Here is an 18,205-nt window from a genome sequence, read left to right as displayed (position 1 = left end):
CAGGGTTGTGGGGGGGGGGGGATAAAATGGGAAGGAGGGGAATTGCGTGGGCCGCCTCGAGCTCCTGGGAAGGAAGACGGCGGGGCACGAATTTAACAAATGGATTAAATGGGTGAAGAGAGACCTTCCCCTTCTGTGCCACAGAGTCGTCTCCTGACCCCTCCGGCCCCGCTTCCAAAGTGACAGCGACACCGCCTGGCTTTCGAAGTGCCCCCTTTAAGTGGGGAAGCCGCTACAAAGCCTGCCTTTTATTCGGGCTCGAGGTGTGCGTCCCCTGTGTGTGTGTGTGTTTTCAGGTATTTCTCGGCTGCGCGCTGATCCTCGAGGCTCCGCCAAGTCGCTCTGAGCCACTTTCATGCCAGGAGGGAAACGGGGTTCCGAATTAAGGCTGGAAATCCCATCCTCACAATGCGACGGCCGTGCACGGGGGCGAGAAAGACGCAGCAGGATTTCACTGGAGGGCGTTAAACAAAATGCCAAGGCAGCGAGCGTCCCGGTTTGCCTCTCCAGAGCTGCCTGCGCGCTCCGGTGGGCGCGCCCGAGCAGGTGCCAAGGCGCCCGGCTTGCCTCTGCTCCTGTGCTCCTCCTCCTCCTCCTCCATCATCAGCTGATGCGTTTGACAAAGTCCTTGCCTGTCTCCTCTCTCCCAGTCCTCCTCGCTGGCTTCCCCGGGAAGAAGCTGCCTCCCTCCCTCTTTCTTTCTTTCTTTCTTTCTTTCTTTTTCACAGCTTCTTCTCCGCCTGCCTCCCCTGCAAAGCCCCCCCCCCTCCCCATGGCCGACTCGCTCCTCAACCACTCCTGGCCGTCTTTCTCTAGGCGATGGATGAAAAGGTGGTCCTTCAAGCGAGGTAACCTGGCCAAAGGGCAACGCCAAGCGGGGGGCGGGGGGGGGGGAGGCTGCCTTTGCAAAGGGCGGCGGGGGGGGGGGTTTGGACCCCTCAGATATATGGTGCTAGGATTTGCTTTGACCCCCGCCAGCACCCGGGGCTTTCTGCTTCCAGGGAGGAGGAAGGGGCGGTGCAGCGAGGGTCCTCCGGAGACTTCGCTTTAAAGTGGGTTCCGTTCAATGAATTGATCCAACCCCATTAATCCATTGACCTGCTCTGCTATTTCTGCCTGCACGGTTTTAATTAGGGGCGAGGTTGGTTCGACATGCCGCGTGGTTTTTACATTGTGCTCGGGGTTCTACAGTTATGCAGGGGTAGCAGGTTTGGTATTTGAGGCTGGAAATTGCAGGAATAAATAGCCGGTGCATAAAATGTGGTTGGATGTAGCTGCCAGGATTGGGCTGTGCCTGTTGAACCTCCACCTGCCCTGTTCAAAGGACCAGCTGCTTCTGAGGCAGGGGCCAACCTCTCCAGGTAGCCAGGAACCCTCAACTCCTTTTTCTGGACCCCATTTTAGCCTACCCTCGACGCCCCCAAATCTTGATTGTCTTTTGCAAAGGGAGGTGTCGTAGCTCAAGACGCTCTCCCTGGAGAGTCGGTGCTGCCAGTCAGTGTTGGCGGCCCTGCGCTCTGGCACCGGTTCAGGGCAGCTTCCTCTGTTCCTGAGTGAAGCGATCCTTTTGTTGCAGCCGCAGGGGCTGAAACCTCCAAGGAAAAGCCCATCACTTGCTGGCAAGAGGCTCTGTTTCTCAGGAAGGTCCCAGGCTCAGTCTCTGATGGTGGCATCTCCACCCCCTGCCTAACCCTCTGGGAGAGCCTCTGCTGCCAGTCCGTGTAGACCAAGGCTCTGACTCCACAGGAGGCAGCTCCCCACGGCTCTATTTAAACCAGCACCTTTTTCACAAGTGTCCCCTGCCCAAAATCCTGGAGAGCTGTTACCAGCTAGCCAGGCTCTATATCCTGACTCGGTGCCAAGGGTAGGAAGTCTCCCTTCTGCCTACCTCTCTCCCCCGCCCCCGTGCCCCACAATTTGGACTTGGCTTCCCGGCGCCTGGGCCCTGGGGCAGAGGCTGTTCTGCTTCCGTGCTGCAGCCATAGCCTTTTATGGTTCACCGTTGGAGATGGGCAATTTGCAGGATCTGCTTCGTGTCCCCAAGAGCTTATTAAGAACATCAGAAGCGCCCTGAAGCAGGATGTTTGTCATGCCAAAGGGGGCCCATGGGGTCCGGCCTGCTGTCCTCGTGGTGGCTGGACATGAGTCCCCAGGGGAAGAAGGTCCCCAAAGAGGACTGAGCACAGCAGCAGCAACTCTCACTGCTTGCGATTCCGACCGTCTTATCCTCTGCAAATTTCTCTAATACCATTTTAAGGCCATGGTTCCGAACAGCCCTGCGGCCAGATCAGGCCACGGGGGCCCTGTCTATTCCAGCACCCTGTCCTCACATGCCCCCAAAGGGAAGCCCCCATAAGCCAGGGCCTGAGAGCAACAGCCTCTTCCCACTCTGGTTCTCCACTGTTCTAAGGTAGGCTGGCTCTGCCCATGGAGGCTCTACACAGAACTGTAGAGACCCTCTGCAATGCAGGAATCTCAGTTAATGCATCCATGACAGATGACTATCCAACCCACAACCTCTCAAGGGAGACCATTCCCCCGTCCAACAGCTCTGACTGTCAGAAAGTCCTTCCTGATGTTTAGTTGGAATCTCCTTCCTTGTCACTTGAAGCCATGGGTTCGAGTCCTACCCTCTGTATCAAGGGAAAACAAGCTGGCTCCCTCTTCCATGTGACACAGCCCTTCAGATATTTGAAGATGGCTCTCGTATCTCTTCTCAGTCTCCTCTTTTCCATGCTAAACATACCCAGCTCCTTCAACTGTTCTTCATCAGGTTTCCAGACCCTTGATCCTCTTGGTTGCCGCCCTCTGCACACCTTCCAGCTTGTCAAAGTCCTGCTTAAATTGTGGCGCCCAGAAATGGTCTTCCTAGAAGAAACTAGGAAGAGTCCTTCAGCAGCTGGGTCAGGCCGGGGGGGGGGGGGGCCTTGGTTCAGCACCCTGTTCTCACAGTGGCCGACCAGGAGTCCCAATGGGAAGCAGCCCACGAGCAGGGCCTGAATACAACAGCAGGGACTCTCTCCTCTTGAGGTTCCTTGCAACTGGTATTATTCAGAGGCGTTTGCTGAGTTCCTGCATTTAAAGCAGACTTTTGCTCGAAGTCATGAGAACTTGCTTAATTGTAAAGGGGAGGACCATGTCTCAGCTGCATGCGTCTCATGGACAGTACACAGCTGGGTGGGGCTGGTGGTCAGAGGACCGCAGTTCCTTCAGGGAGAAGCCATCTGGCCTGACCCTTTCGCCTTCTCAATTCACGCACCCTGCTTCTCTGGAGAGGCTCAAGTTGCCCTGATAGATTCACACCCCACACTTTCCTCCAAAGGGGCCTCTCTCCCCGTTAGTTTTATTCTCACAATAGACTGAGGAGAGGGGCTGAACGTTGTTCACTGGGGCTCCTGGCTGAATTCAAATGCTGACCTGAGCACGGACACCCATCTGCAGCCATTGCTGAATTGGATTGTGGATGGGAGGAGAGTGGGCCCTTTTCCAGTCTGTGGGCTGCATTCCTTTTCTGGGGGCCGCAGAGAGCCTTGGAGGGCCACATTCTGCCTCAGGGTGTGTGTTGAGGATCCCCTCCTGCCCTTTGAGACTGTCCTTTTTCCAACAAGGCTTCAAAAGCTGAGGCTCTCGTCATGGTTTCTGTCTGGTTCAGGTTGTTTTTATGCCCAGTTTTATACTGTTGATATAGATGCATCTGTTGTTAAGGTTTTTTATTGCTAATTGCTTTGGGATGTCTTTTATGGGAAGTGACTCATAAACCGAAGTAAACCAACAAGCGGGCCTGGGAGTGTGTTGTTTTCCTGGGTATGCAGTCCGCATCTCGGGAGGCGAAGGCCTCTGTGCTGGGAGAGCTTTCCACTGTGCTCATGTCTCGGCCAGGAGGGAGACCCTCTTGGCAGCCCGGGGACAAGGTGGCAGGAATCTGGGAAAGAGGGAAAACTCCCCATTGAGAAGGGAGGTGGGCACCCCCCTTCTTCTCTCCCCTCCAGATCCTCATCCGCATTCTGCAATGTCTGGTGCAATAACTGTGGGCTGTCCACACAGCTGTTCCGCTTTGTGAATTGCTTCCCCAAGGTTGCCACTCTATTGCTATCCGGGGAGGGGTCAACTCTTGTGCTACACGGCAAAGGAAGTGGGGCACAAAATTAAATTTCAGGAAGTCAGCAACGATGGGGAATGAAAGTCTGCTGGATCAGGCCAAATGCCCCCCCCATCCATCCTCACAGTGGCTGCCCAGAGGCCCCAAAGGGATGAAGCCCAGAAGCAGGACCCAAGCGTGAGAGCATCTCTTCCCCTTCTGAAGTCTCCAGCAAAGTGGCCTTCACAAACCTCAAAACACAGAGGCAGGACAGAGCCAAGTGCAGTAGCGCATTTGCCCCAAAACATTGGCAGGAGACAACAGCAGTGCCGGATTTATGTCTAAGCTAAACAAGCTATAGCTTAGGGCCCCACTCTCTTGCGGCCCCCCAAAAAAAATTAAAGGAAAAAGAAAATATAAGAGAAAAAAGAAATGAAATAAAACCTACATACAGCAACAGTGTTTTGCGTTGTATAGGCTCCTAGGATGCAAGTCGTGGGCCCCGCCTGCTAGCCTGCTCCCTAAAATATCACTGATTTGCTCATTTCTAGATATAGGGTGCCTACATTCTGCAGGTGCAAATGGCTTTAGATACCTATTAGGTCCATAAATGACCATACAGCAGGCATGGCCAAACTTGGCTCTCCAGCTGTTTTGGGACTACAATTCCCATCATCCCTGACCACTGGTCCAGTTAGCTAGGGATGATGGGAGCTGTAGTCCCAAACCAGCTGGAGGGCCAAGTTTGGCCATGCTTGCCATATAGCGTATATTCAACACACACAAAAACAGCGACAATTTGTTGTTGACAAAGGACAGCTGGACATAGAAAGGGCCCCGTTACCTTCAGTAGCTTAGGGCCTCATCAAACCTAAATCCGGCCCTGGACTACACAGTACTGAAAGTTGGGTGGGAAGGGTTGCCTAGAGGACCCCATGACTTATTGGGGGGGTGCACACTTCTGTTGAGTAGGCTGCTGAGCAGGATTTGTTTGCAGGGCGATGTCCACTTATTTAAGGAACGTTCCCCATCTCCCATTTGTTTATGGGGAACTTAGAGGACGCAACGGAGAGGCGAGATGACAGGGCGGTGGCTGCTGCAAAGCAAGCAATGCCGCCGGAGCAACTTCCCGGCCGCCCTCCTTATCGCAACCCCCACCCTCGGAAGGACCTCTTTGGAGGAAGTGGGTTTTTGCTGCACAAGGCGTCCCCACGTCACCCCCAATTGCACAACCCGAGCTCGCTGCTGGCCTGTGAAGCGAAAGATACAATAAGGGCGTCCTCCCGTGTCTGGTCCTGATCCAGCATTTGTTGCTGTCCTTATTTTTACCAACATTGCCATTTATTACCTGCCCTCCACCCTAATGCCCTGCAGGCTGTGGCTGGCTTGCAGGAGGTCACCAGGCAGGAGCATTTCATCCTGATTGCCTTGCAGGCTGCTTAGAGCTCTTCTTGTCGGTCCTGAATCCACTGGACGCTTTTCGATGCGTTTACTTCCCTGTTGCTTTCTCAGCTGCAAAGGCTTTGTTTCTCTTTGTGCACGCCTGTTCTTAAACAGAGCGGATCTGCTGCGACAATCCGCCGGAAATGTGCAGCCCCGAGGTTCTGGTTTCTGCCTGACTCCCTCCTGAGAAACGACGGCAGTCTGGAGCAGGAACCAGGGTGGGCACTGTGGTGCATTGGCTCCGCTCCTTCCTCCTGGGCCGTGTCCAGAAAGTGGTGGTGGGGGATGAGTGTTCAGACCCCTGGGCTCTCACTTGTGGGGTGCTTCAGGGCTCCATCCTCTCCCCCATGCTTTTTAACATCTACATGAAGCCACTGGGAGAGATCACCAGGGGGTTTGGGCTGGGTGTTCATCAGTATGCGGATGATACCCAGCTCTACATCTCTTTTAAATCAGAACCAGTGAAGGCGGTGAAGGTCCAGTGTGAGTATCAGGAGGCGATTGATGATAAGATTTCTTTATTGTCATTGTACAAGTACAATGTTGTACAAGTGCAATGAAATTGAATGCCATCCCATAAAAACAAGACAAAAAAACAAAAAACACATTTTCAGCCACACATGCACATACGTACATACCCATCACCACTCTCCAAGGGCATATTATCTGGTTACAGCATTTAAGATGGTTATAGCTCTGGGGTGGAAACTATTTTTTTATCTATTTGTTCTTGCTTTAATTGTTCTATATCTCTCGCCCGAAGGCAGTGGTGCAAAAAGACTGTATCCCGGATGAGGTGGATCCTGTAAAATATTGTTTACTTTTTTAAGGCAGCAGGAACTGTATAGTTCTTCCAAATATGGGAGAGGGTGATGGAAGGACGGATGGCAACTTAATGGATTGAGGTTGAATCCTGACAAGACAGAAGTACTGCTTATGGAAAACAGGGGAGCGGGGGGACGGGACTCCCTGGTCCTGAATAGGGTAACTGTGCTCCTAAAGGTGTGCAGCCTGGGGGTCATTATGGACTCACAGCTGTCCATGGAGGCGCAGGTCAAATTCTGCATCCAGGGCAGCTGTCTACCAGCTCCATTTGAGATCCTACCTGCCTGCTCCCTGTCTGGCCAGAGTGGTACTTATTCTGGTTATCTCCCGCTTGGACTACTGCCATGTGCTCTACATGGTGCTATCCTTGAAGGTGACTCGGAAACGACAGCTAATCCAGAACGTGGCTGCCAGACTGGTGACTGGGAGCGGCTGCTGGGACCATACAACACCGGTCCTAAAGGATCTTCACTGGCTCCCAGTGCTTTTCCGAGCACAATTCAAAGTGTTGGTGCTGACCTTGAAAGCCCTAAACGGCCTCGGCCCTGTATCCCTGGAGGAGCGCCTCCATCCCGGACACCGGGGTCCATCTCCAAGGGCCTTCTGGCGGTTCTCTCATTGCAAAAAGTGAAGCTACAGGGAACCAGGCACAGGGCCTTCTCGGTGACAGTGTCTCCCAGAGCCATTTGAAAGTGGAACGGACTCCCTCGGAAGGTAGTGGGCTCTGCTTCTTGGAGGGTTTTAAACAGAGGTTGGGGTGGCCACCTGTCAAGGGATGCTTTAGCTGTGAATCCTGCCTTGCCGTGGGTTGGACCAGATGACCCTTGGGGGCTCCTTTTCAACTCTACAAGTCCTGTGATTCTACAAAACAGTTTACCAAAAAAGGGGGGTGCTTATTGGGAGAATTTAGCACTAAAATGCTAATGCATCTTCAGGATGATTTTGTTGCAGAAATGTGGAAAAAGGAAAAGCTGGAGTTTGACAGCTCCTTCCGCCCCTGGTCTGGAGGGACAGATGAGGCCAGAGGTGAACTGTGGCCTTTCTTGATGGGGGAAGGGTCTCCCCATCTCCTCCTGCCTCTCATGCTCCTTCACTGCCTCTCTCCATGGTACTAACTGGGGATTGCCAAGCAGACCAGACGCAGAGAGGGGTTTATGTCTGTTGTTGGGGCTGCGTGTGAGAGCGAGCCAACTAGAGCGCCTGGTGTTCTCATCCATGGCAGCCTGCACATTGCCTAAAATGGTCTCCCTGCAGCCTCAGGCGCTTCCTCTCCCCTTGAAGTGGCCGCCCCTCCTGTGCACGGCATGTCCCAGAGCCCACAGGGCCTGATTTATCGTGTGTTGAGGCTGGAGCATCTCCCATCTCGCGGCGGTGGGGTGGGGTGGGGAGGATCAGGTTTATGGATCAATGTTAGAGAGGGCCTGGGTGAACCTAGGATAGCACATCTGCGGTTGCAAAACATCTGGGTGTTTCTCTTCTCCCCACCTAGCAAGGGGGTCAGTCTCACTTGAAATAGCAGCAATTGCACTTCTGTGAACAGAGCTGAGCTGCGGAACTCCCTCACACAGGAGGCACGGATGGCCACCGACTTGAATGGCTCCTAAAGAGGAGAGGGCAAATCCACGGTGGATCTCATGCTCCGTACTTTCCTGCTGAAACCCTGCAACTTTCCACGCTGCAAGAGTTCCAGGGTGTTTCATCTTGCCCCCGCTTCTGTTTCCTCTCTCCTGCGAGTCACGGGGGACAGGGCTGTCAATGGCTGCTGGCCACAGACAGTAGGGGAGAGGGCTCAAGTCCTGCTTACAGTTAGTGCTGCACTGCGTCTCTCCAAAGGTCTCAGTTCAGACAAGAGCTGATTGGGTGGGCAGAGGGGAAGAGGGCAGCCGGAAGGTCCCCTGTAAGTGGGAGAGCGATGGAGCCCATCTCTCTCCCTTGGAGGCTCGCTACGTGGGGAGGAAGCCGGACAGAGAGGAGGGGGTGTAGAGAAGAGACTGGCACTGGGAAACGGCCCCTCTGCAGTGGAAAACGTGGCCCTCGGCCCTGCCTCCAGTCATGCCTGCTTGGCATGGCAATGGAGTACAGTTGAAGCCCAGAAAGAAGAAAATATGTAGAGAGAGAGATGGTCTGGAACAAAGGTTCTGGAGTCTTAATCTTTGTGACGTGGAGCTTGTGATCACACTTCGTGGGATGTATGGACTGCTGCGCTTTTCTTAATCCAGGGATGGAAAACCTCAGTTGCAGGGGCTGAATGCAGCCCCCAGGCTCCTCTTTCTGGCCCACAGAACCTTCCTGAGGCCAGATACCCTTTTTCCATCTTCCTGGAGTGTTTCTCCAGGAAAGTGCTCTTGAACATTGAGAACGTCTCTTTCTGGCCCGGATGGAGGACACAAACTCCTCGCCTGGTTGGACTTCGGAATTCTTTTTCATGGGGCGCCACAGTTAACTCCCTCTTTCCTCTTCAGGGTCTGAATGCAAGCCGGCAGCGCAGGATTTCCCCGGCAGCCGGACCATCCCGGCCTCGGGTTGCAGCAGCCCAGACACCTTGTCCCCGTCCTTGACCGTTGAGGATGAGGTCTTCTTCGGCAGCATGGCAGAGGAGAGGGTAAGGAAGCACCGTGGGATCCATCCCAGCAGTGGGCTGCATTGCATGGGTGAGGAGCCTTGGGCCTGGGAGCGGAATGCAGCCCTCGAAACCCCCTCTGCTAGACCCTTCGGCCTCCCCCTTGCCAGCCCTCCTTGAGAGTTTCTGCCTGTTGTCCCTCTGGGCTACAATGATGTCTCTCACTTGATTTATCTGTTGCCTTTCTATCCCTCCAGGGAGCTTGAGGGTGGCAGTACCTTCACAGCACCCCTGCGAGGTAGGCTAGGCCTTTTGCCACTCTGACCCCTCCCTCCCTCTCTCGGCAGGAGGACACCTCCTCTCCAGAACAGGACGCCTCCCCGGGCACGATCCACAGCAGTGCGGAGGACCTCCTCTCGATAGACTCGGCTCTGCAGGGCTCAGAGTATTACAAAGACTTGGGACTCTCCTGGCCGCCCATGGAGGCTGCTGTTGCTGGCGGTGGGGCTTCCGCAGCAGCCTTGTCCCTCGAACGGACATCGCAGGGGGCTGCCGGCTGTTGCATATTGGCCGAGAGGCCCAGGGGCCATGGTGGAGTGCTTCCCCAGGCCCCCTGCCCCTGTGGCCCCGAGGGGCAGGCCAGCTTGGACGTGACACCTCACTACCTGGATGCCGACTGTGCCTGCTCATGCGGAGCCGGGGGCCGGGGGGTCTTCTCTGGGGAGGAGTCAGGAGCTGCCCCAGAGGGCACAGAAGCCTTCCCCATTTTGGCCCGGTCCATGTCCACCTCTCGGAGGCACAGCTGGGAGGCACCCATGTCTCCAACGGACGGCCAGCGCAGGTGAGTCTGGCTAGGGTCATGCAAAAGATCACCTTCCCCATACCAGCTGGTGAGGCCTTGTTGGGGGTGGCACCACCAAGGGCAGCCCAGTTGGCCTTGACTTGCAACAGGGCCTTTTTGGTAGTGGCTACCCAAGTGTGAAATTGCCCTCTATAGCGAGGCCTGATGGAGCCATTCAGCGGGTCAGAACAGTTGGGGGAAAGCCACCCTACTGGAGCCTTCTGCAGCGTGTGGAGCCCTGCAGTTTGCTCAGGGACACACTCTGCGTGTGTTCAGATGACTAGGCTTGCCTGGGCCGAGCCTTTGGCTCTGTCGGCTGTTTCTTTTTTCCGTGAGATTTTCTGGGGCAGCCTTGACAAAGAAGACGGTCTCTGTTCTTTCTCTCTCCCCCCAACTCTCTCTGACCTGCTGTCAAGATGCTGCTTCTCATCACTCTGAAGAGCCTTGTGGACGCTGTGCGCTTGTGGGAAAATAGTTCCACTCAGACAAAAAATAAACAGTGGAAGGGGGGGGGGTGAAGAGGCCTCCTCTTTCCATGGTTTTGCATCTACTTGGAAACAGGCCCGCTGAAGTTAATAGGCCTAAGTTATCTCTCCATGGAAGTCAATGGGTCTGCTCTGAGTCAATGGGTCTACAGCCCCGTCTCCGTAGCCTCACAGCCAGGCTGGTGCAAGCAAGCCCTCATCCCAGGCTTCCTTCTGGTGGAGAACCTCAAAGCAGAAGAACATGGGGAATCACAGAATTGCAGAGTTGGAAGGGACCGTGAGGGCCGTCTAGTCCTGGACAATGCAGGGCTCTTTTGCCCAACGTGGGGATCGGACCCACAACCAATGGGAGGCGGTTTGGCCCTTTCTGGGCTCGACTCTTTTAACCTAAGGCAGTTGACTTGAAGGAGGAGGGGAGGCTGCACACCTGCTGCATCCCGGTCGGGTGCTGAGCTTGCAGCTGGGAAATGGGGATCCCTGATGGTGTCTGAGCCCCTCTTGAATTCCCCATCTGTGAGCATAAGAAGGGCAGTGAACCACCCCACGCATCGTCCTGCTCTCACAGCAATCAACCCAATGCCTTGACACGAAGCCCACAAGGAGGACCGGAGAGCCTCCATGAAACCTCCCCTTCTATGGTTTCCAGAGTTTGTTATCCAGAAACATTAACTGCGGAAGGCAGAGCGATGACCACGAACGTGTCCCTTCCTCTTAAAGCCACCTGAGAAAAGGCGACATGACAGGAGTTTATAAAATTATGCGAGGCATGCAGAAAGTGGAGAGAGGTATGTCTCCTCCCTCTCGGAGGTGTACCTGGGCTCCTTAAGCAAGGAGCTGTATCGGTGCCTCCGAAGCTAAGAGAGACCGGAAACTCAAAAAGTTTGCTTTTGGCTGCCTCTCGCACTCCGCCAGTGACTTCCTCCGCAGCCATTGGAGTCAGGCTTGCTCTCTTCCTCCCCCACTGTTGGTCCACCTGCCTGACTTCCTTGTATCCGTCCTTGGAGAGGAGAGGTTTTTGTTCTGCACCTCTGGGCCTGCGTGCTTGGCGGGGGGTGGGGCAACCTGTTTAACCTCCGGTACAGCCCTTGTTCCCTCTTAAGAAAGGGCTTCTTCATGCATGCAGCACGGAGCCAAACCACAGAACTCCCTGCTGCAGGAGGCAGGGAAGGCCAGCAACTTGGATGGCTTTTAAAAAAGGATGGGACAAATTGCTGGAGGAGGAGAGGGCTATCGATGGCCGCTAGCTCTGAATACCAGCTGGAGGGGAGAGTTGCTCTTGCGCTTTAGCTGTGACTGGGGGCATCTGGTCGGCCATTGTGAGGACAGACTGCTGGGCTAGATGGGCCCCTGGCCTGATCCAGCAGCCTCTCTGACGCTCCAGTTGGCCACCCCTGCCTATGCCGTTACTCAGCTCCTGTCTTGTGCCCTTGATTCAGCCGCCTTGGGCGAGGGCCTGCATATTCTGCCAAGTGCCCCCAGTTTGCTCCGGTGACCCCAGGCCTCGCAAAGCCTGCTTGGCTCCTGTTTCTCGTTCCCGAAGTGACACCACTCAAAAGCCATCTCATTTAGGGTGCCAAGCGCCAGCGACAGAGACAGCTTTCGGGCTTTAAAACCTGCTCTGCCACTTCTGCAGAGTGGAAACGTTGGCAGGGCCTGCAAAGGAGAATTAAAAATACATTTTGTTCCGCAGGGCTACGGAACTGATGCCGGGCGGCCAACCTTTTTAAGGCTGCTGCTGAGCAGATCTCGCGCGGGGAGATGCCCCTCCCCAGTGGCTCTGAAGGGGCAGTATTGATCAGCCAGGAGAGAGAGGGGCTATTTTTAACTCTCCCCTCCTTATAAGGTGCCAGGGCAGGGTGGTGGGGGGAACAATCTCCGCTGGCGATCTTGGCAGGGCTCTCTTGTCAAAAAGGGGCAGGCGCTGTGCTGCTTGTCTCTGAGGCCTGGCAGACAGGGTGATAGGGGTGGCAACCTGAGCCAAACTTGAGCATAGATGGTTTTTTTTTTTGTAAGGGGGCTGGAACTCCACCCTGCCCCACATCTGACCAGCCCTCACCAGCAAGCACAAAGGGGTAGAAGTATCTGTACATCTCCTTCTGTCAGTTTCTGTCCAGCTGCCTGCATTTCTTTATAAATTCTTTTTAAGTCCTCATTTTAGGGCAAATTCTGCCAACAAGCACTTTCTTGGATGCATGTTATATGCAAGCAATCCCTCCTCCTCTCATGTGCTGTTCTATATTATTTTCACTAACAATATATTCATTTCTCTGCTTGGAAAACGGCGTGGACTGTGGAGGGAGTCATGCATTTCGGTCCTCACGGTGTTCTGGAAAGAGTGGATTTGATCATTCCAGCTTTAAATGTGAACAGGGTCGGATTCCTCCCCGTCCCTCACCAGCATTTCCTCTCCAGCATTAGAGAACGGCCGAAATTGACAATGCCCATTGATTTCAAAGAGGGTTTTTGCCTCCCTGGGTGTTGAGTCTGAAATTTCTAGGGGAAAACTTGAGCAAGGAGCTTGGGGGCGGGGAGAGAATCAGGGCCTGTTTCGTTTTGGGACTTGTCACTTCCTCCAGGGAACCTCTGACTAGGATGGCTTCAGAAACAGATGATGAGACAAACCCGAGGAGGACATCGGTGACTCCTAACTGCAGAGTTTCTCTCGTTGTGATGCACAGCCGCCAAACCTCTCCTTCCTCCCCCAAAACAACCAGGTTCAGCCTGGATGCCTCCGAAATGGGAAGCGACATGGAGCAGGAGGAGGACGAAAAGGAGAAGCCGCCTCTTGAGCCACACGCACCTCTAGCAGGACTAGCAGCTTGGAGCGGCGGCGGCGGCAGCAGCACCGTGATCAAAGTGGAGATCGAGCCCTTGTGCCTGGACCTGGGCCTCATCCAGAAGCCTGGCAAAGCCGTGAGTCGCCTTAGGTGGTAGCGATGACGGAGAGACTTATCTGGCATATGAGACAATATTCTGGATTTTCAGTAATTTTCAATGTTGTTGTTGCTTTTTTAATATATATATATATCCTATGGATCTGCAAAAAATCACTCTGAGACATGTGCATAACTGAAATTATGCACATACAAATAATAATAATAAGTAATAATGATGCTATTTTGCAGCATAACGTTCTCTATGGAAAGGGATTCAACCAGATTTGTGGTTTGGGGAGGTCTTGGAATAGGATTCTAGGCCCTACAGGGCACTCCATGCTAACAGAAGCTCCCTTCCTTCCTTCCTTCTCCTCTTCCTTTGCTTTTCCCAGGGTTTCAGCAGTGGCGGAGGGAAGCGGGTGAGGTCCAAGTCCGTCCCGGCCCCCTGTGATGGCGCCTCCTCCTTGCGCATGTCCCGCAGCCTGGAGGTCTCGCTTCCAGTCACCGTGGGTCAGTAGTCCTTGTAGGATAGAGTCTTTATTGCATGCAGGCACAATGATAGGAGGGGTGGGGCTTCTTGTCCAGTCCCAAGTTTGGTGGGACTCATTTATGCAGGCTGATGGGTCCAGACCCAGAGAAGGGAACTCTCCATATTTCCTTAGATGTTGTTTTTGGAACAGGTGGCTGGAGTTTCCCCTACAGCGAAACCATCCAAGGGCCCTTCTGGAGACTGCTGCTATTTTATTTCATTTATTTTATTTATATAACGCACCTCCATCCAAGGAACACAGGGTGGTTTGCAGTATGAAAACACCAAACCGTGTTTGTGGATGGGGGTGCAAATCACAACAGCAGCAAATTTGGCTTGCTTGATCAAAGCTACTTTGGCCATCTGGCACAATAACCCCCCCTATTCCCACCCCAAAAATATATCAGCCTCCCTCTCTCTTTTGCCAAGAAGATGCACAGGAAAATGTGGGGGTGATAGCACTTTGCTCTGATGCCGTGTCATTTTAACCTCCCTGTGCAAATAAGTCGGAACGGATGCTCAAGAAGCGCGAGACGACGTCTAATCCACATGCCTCCCACCGCCACAAACTTTTATAAAGACAAATCAGTATGTGGGGCTGTTGTAGTTAAAAAAACAACAACACAAAGGCTGATCGTTTTACAATGTGACCAATTTATCCATCTTTTTAAATAACAAGTGCTGTACTTTTCTGTGTATAAGACTAGTTTTTTTTCTTTAAAAATTAAGCTAAAAAGTGGGGGTCGTCTTATACATGGATAGTGCACAGGGTGGAAGATTGATCGGTTGCTGCCACAGCTGTCAGCAGCTATTGGGCCTGTCATTGGTTGCTGCGTCAATGGCTGGTGTCAATTGGCTGACGCTACGGCGATTGGGCGGGCAATCGACAGCTTCTGCTGGCGAGGGGACAGACACGTGCAGGTGAGTGATTTTCGGCAATCCCCCCAAAAAGCTCAACAACTCTGTGCCATCTCCCCCCATTTTCTTAAATTTGAGTCCCCCCAAATAGGGGGCATCTTCTACAAGGAAAAGTACGGTAAATAAATGTTGGTGTTTCTGGTGTTGCGTTTCAGGGATCGCGCCACCTGTGCTGGAGCTGATTGAAAAGGACCAGGTAGCCCCGGAGCAAGTGTAAGTGGCTTCTGCCCTTTGCCCCCAATTCACACACCCCACAGACTCTGAGCATGCCCCCCCAACACTTCCACCACTGCCTGCTCTTAAGCGCTGCGTAGTGCAGAACTGGAGAGCCCCCCTCCCACAAGGATCCAGGTCCGTTGGAAACAGAGCTGAGGAATCTCCCGCTGGGAAAATTGGCCTGATATATTATTTTTACATCGTAGAATTGCAGAGTTGAAAGGGATCATGGGGGTCATTTAGTACAACCCCCTGCAATGCATGAATCTTTTTTGCACTTGAACCCACGACCCTGAGACAAAGAGTCTTGTGCTCTATCAACTGAGCTGCCCCATGGGTCCCAGGATCCAGGGTTAGGGGTTCCCCGTGGGACATAGCTGCACCCCTAATGAAGGCAGGGAGGGGGGCAGATGGACATGACACGGGCATCAATTCTTGCCTCAAACCGCCCCGCCTTCGTCTCTGACGTCATCTCTTCTATCAACAACAGGCTGATGGTGCAACAGGTGCTGAAGGAGCTGACTCAGTACCACGGGTGAGTCTTGGTGGTTGTGGGAATGAATCATCATCTCAGAGTGGGACAGGGTGGTGGCTGAAAAATGGTTGCGGCAGACCATCTGCTTTGAATGCAGAAGGCCCCAGCTTCTGAGCTCCTGGGCTGAGCCTGTTCCCTGAAGCGTCTCTGTTTTGTACCCACTATTTTGACGCTCAGCTCAATGAAGCCACACACCCACCTTCCTTCTGACATATTTGCACTCCTGGCTCCCATTCCAGGGCGAAGCACGGGCTGTGCGCCCCTGAAGGCAACGGCGAAGCCCCGCAGAACTTGACCTGGTTTGAGTTCCTGTCTAACGAGTGAGTGAGCCACTCTTGCGGGGGGGGGGGGAGGGCAGTGTGCTCCGAAGGTGTAAGAAATGAATTGAATAAAGTGCACATGAGCCCCCTGCCCCCTGAACCACTCTCCGCTCTTTCTTTCCCAACCCAGGACTGAAGACAGCGGGAAGAGCGACAAGGCCGAGAGAGGGACCAAGGTGAGGCGCCGCTTGAGCAACCTCCGCAACCGGGTCACCGGATCGTGGCAGAAGGAGAAGGTGAGAGGCAGAGCCGAGTGAGGTTTGGGTGGCCTTTGCTGGTTAGCTTGGGAGCGAGAGCTCTCTCCTGCTCCTCCTTCACCCCCGGCCAGTGGAGGTGGGTACCCACGGGAGATTTGCGGGGTGGGAAGCAGGGAGCCCGGAAAGGAGGCGGAGCCAGAGGCAAGGAGAGGCTTCCCCAAAGGGCAGCGGTGTCAGGTGCCCACTGGGAAAGCAGGGAGCCCTGAAGGGATGCGGAGCTAGGAACAACGAGAGGTGGAGCTAAGGCTTCCCCAAAGAGCAGTGGTGGCTGGTGCCCATTGGAGCCTGGGAAGGAGACGGAGCCAGAGGCAGGGAGAGGCGGAGCCAACTAGTTCTAGCTTTGCCCTCAGGAGCAGCAATGAGCCGGAGGAGGAGGGTCACCCCCTTGACCAATTGTAAGCAAGAAGGCGGGCAGGTGGGGGGCAGGCTGAGAGGTGCGGAGGGCCACCTCCAGCCCCTGGACCTGAGCTTGCCTTTGTTTGGCCCGGGTGGTTCCCATGGTCTGAATTTTCCGCTCTTCTTTTCAGGGTAAGAGCAAGAAGGAGGTGGCGGAGGTGAAGGAGCGGCCGCGGGCACTGCATGGGCATGAGCTGACGCCGGGCGCCTTTTCAGCTGCCGCCTGCTGCTCCCTCTGCGGCAAGAGCCTGCTGAACAAAGCTGGGCTGCAGTGCTTGAGTGAGTAGCGGCCCCCCGAGGTCACCGGGGGCTCCCCTGGCCCACACACGCCTGCTTGGTGGGGCAGGTGGGTCCCGGGCACCGTTGCACTCTGGCTTGGCGCCTGCTCCCTGCAAACTCCTCTCCCTCTTCGCATGCGATTCCCACGGGCATAACTGCTTTCAGACAAAGCTGCGAATTTTGTAGCCAATTGGAAATAGATTTAGTTTGGGTATCAATTACTCTGTTTTGGGGGGGTGGCACGGAAAGCGGCACAAAACAGCGCCAAACCCAGCACACAAAACCCTGGCACCGGTTTGGAGCCAGGTTGGGTTTTGGGGCCAACTGTCGATTGCTTAGTTTTGGAGGGGAGGCAGCACAAAATGTGGGGTTGGCAGTACAAAATCAGCACAAAAATTTGGCGCCTGTTTCGAGTCGGTCGGAGGACCGGCATTAACTTGTGACCCCAATTTGCCGCGCCAATTACACCATTTGGAGCGGAGGCACACGAAATGCAAGTTTTTCACCCCAAAACGGGTGCTGAACTTTGGCGTCCGTTTGCAGGGCGTCTGAAATTTCGGGGTTGCATGTTAATAAGCCGGCAGCTGTCGAAATATTGCCTTACCATCCACCACGAATCCGCAAAACATTGGAAGTACAAAACGGCACAAAACTTTAGCACCTGCTCAGAGTCGGTCGGAGGAGATTGGATTTCCCCCCAGCATTAACTTGAGACCCCGATTTGCTGCGCCAATTTCTCAGTTTGGAGGGGAGGCACACAAAATGCAAGGTTTTCAGCACAAAATAGGCGCCAAATTCTGGCGTCGGTTTGCAGGGCGCCCAGAATTTCGGGGTTGCCCATTAACGGAGACTCAGCCTTGCTGGTATAATCTTAATATTTACAACCAGATGCAGGTTTCATTTTTGGAATAATAAATTTTCAGAGCAGTTTTTTTACAGTTATATCAAAAATTACTGATTTGGTTATACTATTAGAAATACATTGACAGATATTTATGAAATTACGGTGTGGTTTCATTAAGTTAACTGTTTATATCTGGACAACTTTTCTGCTGTACTTTATCGGAAGGAGAAAAATAATCATTTCCTTAATAACAATCCAAACAATTTATTTAACTAAAACAATAATATTATAGCATATTTATCCATGTTTGTTAACTGATGTGGTTAGACGGGTTTAAAAAAAAAACTTAGACTGAGTTTTAGCACACATGAAAAACTTAAAACAAATCCTCGTTTCCTGATGAATAGCCTTTGGACTATAATGTAACACATGTGCTTTCTGTTTTATATTCTCCTTTCCCATTTCACCAAATAAGCCACAGCAACGCTTGGCCGGGTCAGCTAGTGTAACTTAAACAGAAAATCTTTAGAAAGATTTTTCCTCCAAAAGCATTTTATTTTAAAAATCCGATTTAATTTTTATTTTAAAAAAATCCGATTTAAACCAGGAAAAAACTGGTTTTTTTATTATTATTTTAAAAAACCATTGATTTTTATTCACCCTGTTTACCTTCCACCACGAATCCACATCTTAAAGCCTTTCTGTTGTTATCTGTCCTTCATCCGGGCGACTTCTTCATCCGGGCGTGGGAATGGCACCTAGGGAGACAAAGAAGGGCAAATAAATTGAGAATTCTATTGTGG

At 53.2% G+C, this 18,205-nt stretch overlaps 1 protein-coding gene across 1 annotated transcript in view; it reads left to right on the top strand.

The window, feature by feature from the left end:
• Positions 1–744: 744 nt before the first annotated feature.
• The window catches only part of ARHGEF18 (Rho/Rac guanine nucleotide exchange factor 18), a 51,722-nt gene continuing 34,261 nt past the window's right edge, over positions 745–18,205 (top strand). Inside the window, exons 1-10 of the mRNA XM_033136518.1 lie at positions 745–848; positions 8,809–8,948; positions 9,254–9,747; positions 12,947–13,145; positions 13,501–13,618; positions 14,711–14,768; positions 15,262–15,306; positions 15,546–15,626; positions 15,757–15,862; positions 16,411–16,558. Of these exons, the coding sequence (XP_032992409.1) occupies positions 773–848; positions 8,809–8,948; positions 9,254–9,747; positions 12,947–13,145; positions 13,501–13,618; positions 14,711–14,768; positions 15,262–15,306; positions 15,546–15,626; positions 15,757–15,862; positions 16,411–16,558 (1,465 nt within the window). The 5' untranslated portion in view covers positions 745–772. The remainder of the gene's footprint in view (positions 849–8,808; positions 8,949–9,253; positions 9,748–12,946; positions 13,146–13,500; positions 13,619–14,710; positions 14,769–15,261; positions 15,307–15,545; positions 15,627–15,756; positions 15,863–16,410; positions 16,559–18,205) is intronic.

The sequence above is a fragment of the Lacerta agilis genome, chromosome 18, assembly GCF_009819535.1.
Source record: "Lacerta agilis isolate rLacAgi1 chromosome 18, rLacAgi1.pri, whole genome shotgun sequence".
NCBI lineage: Eukaryota > Metazoa > Chordata > Lepidosauria > Squamata > Lacertidae > Lacerta > Lacerta agilis.
The sequence above is the reverse complement of the archived record's forward strand: the minus strand, read 5'-3'. Positions and strand labels throughout refer to the sequence as shown.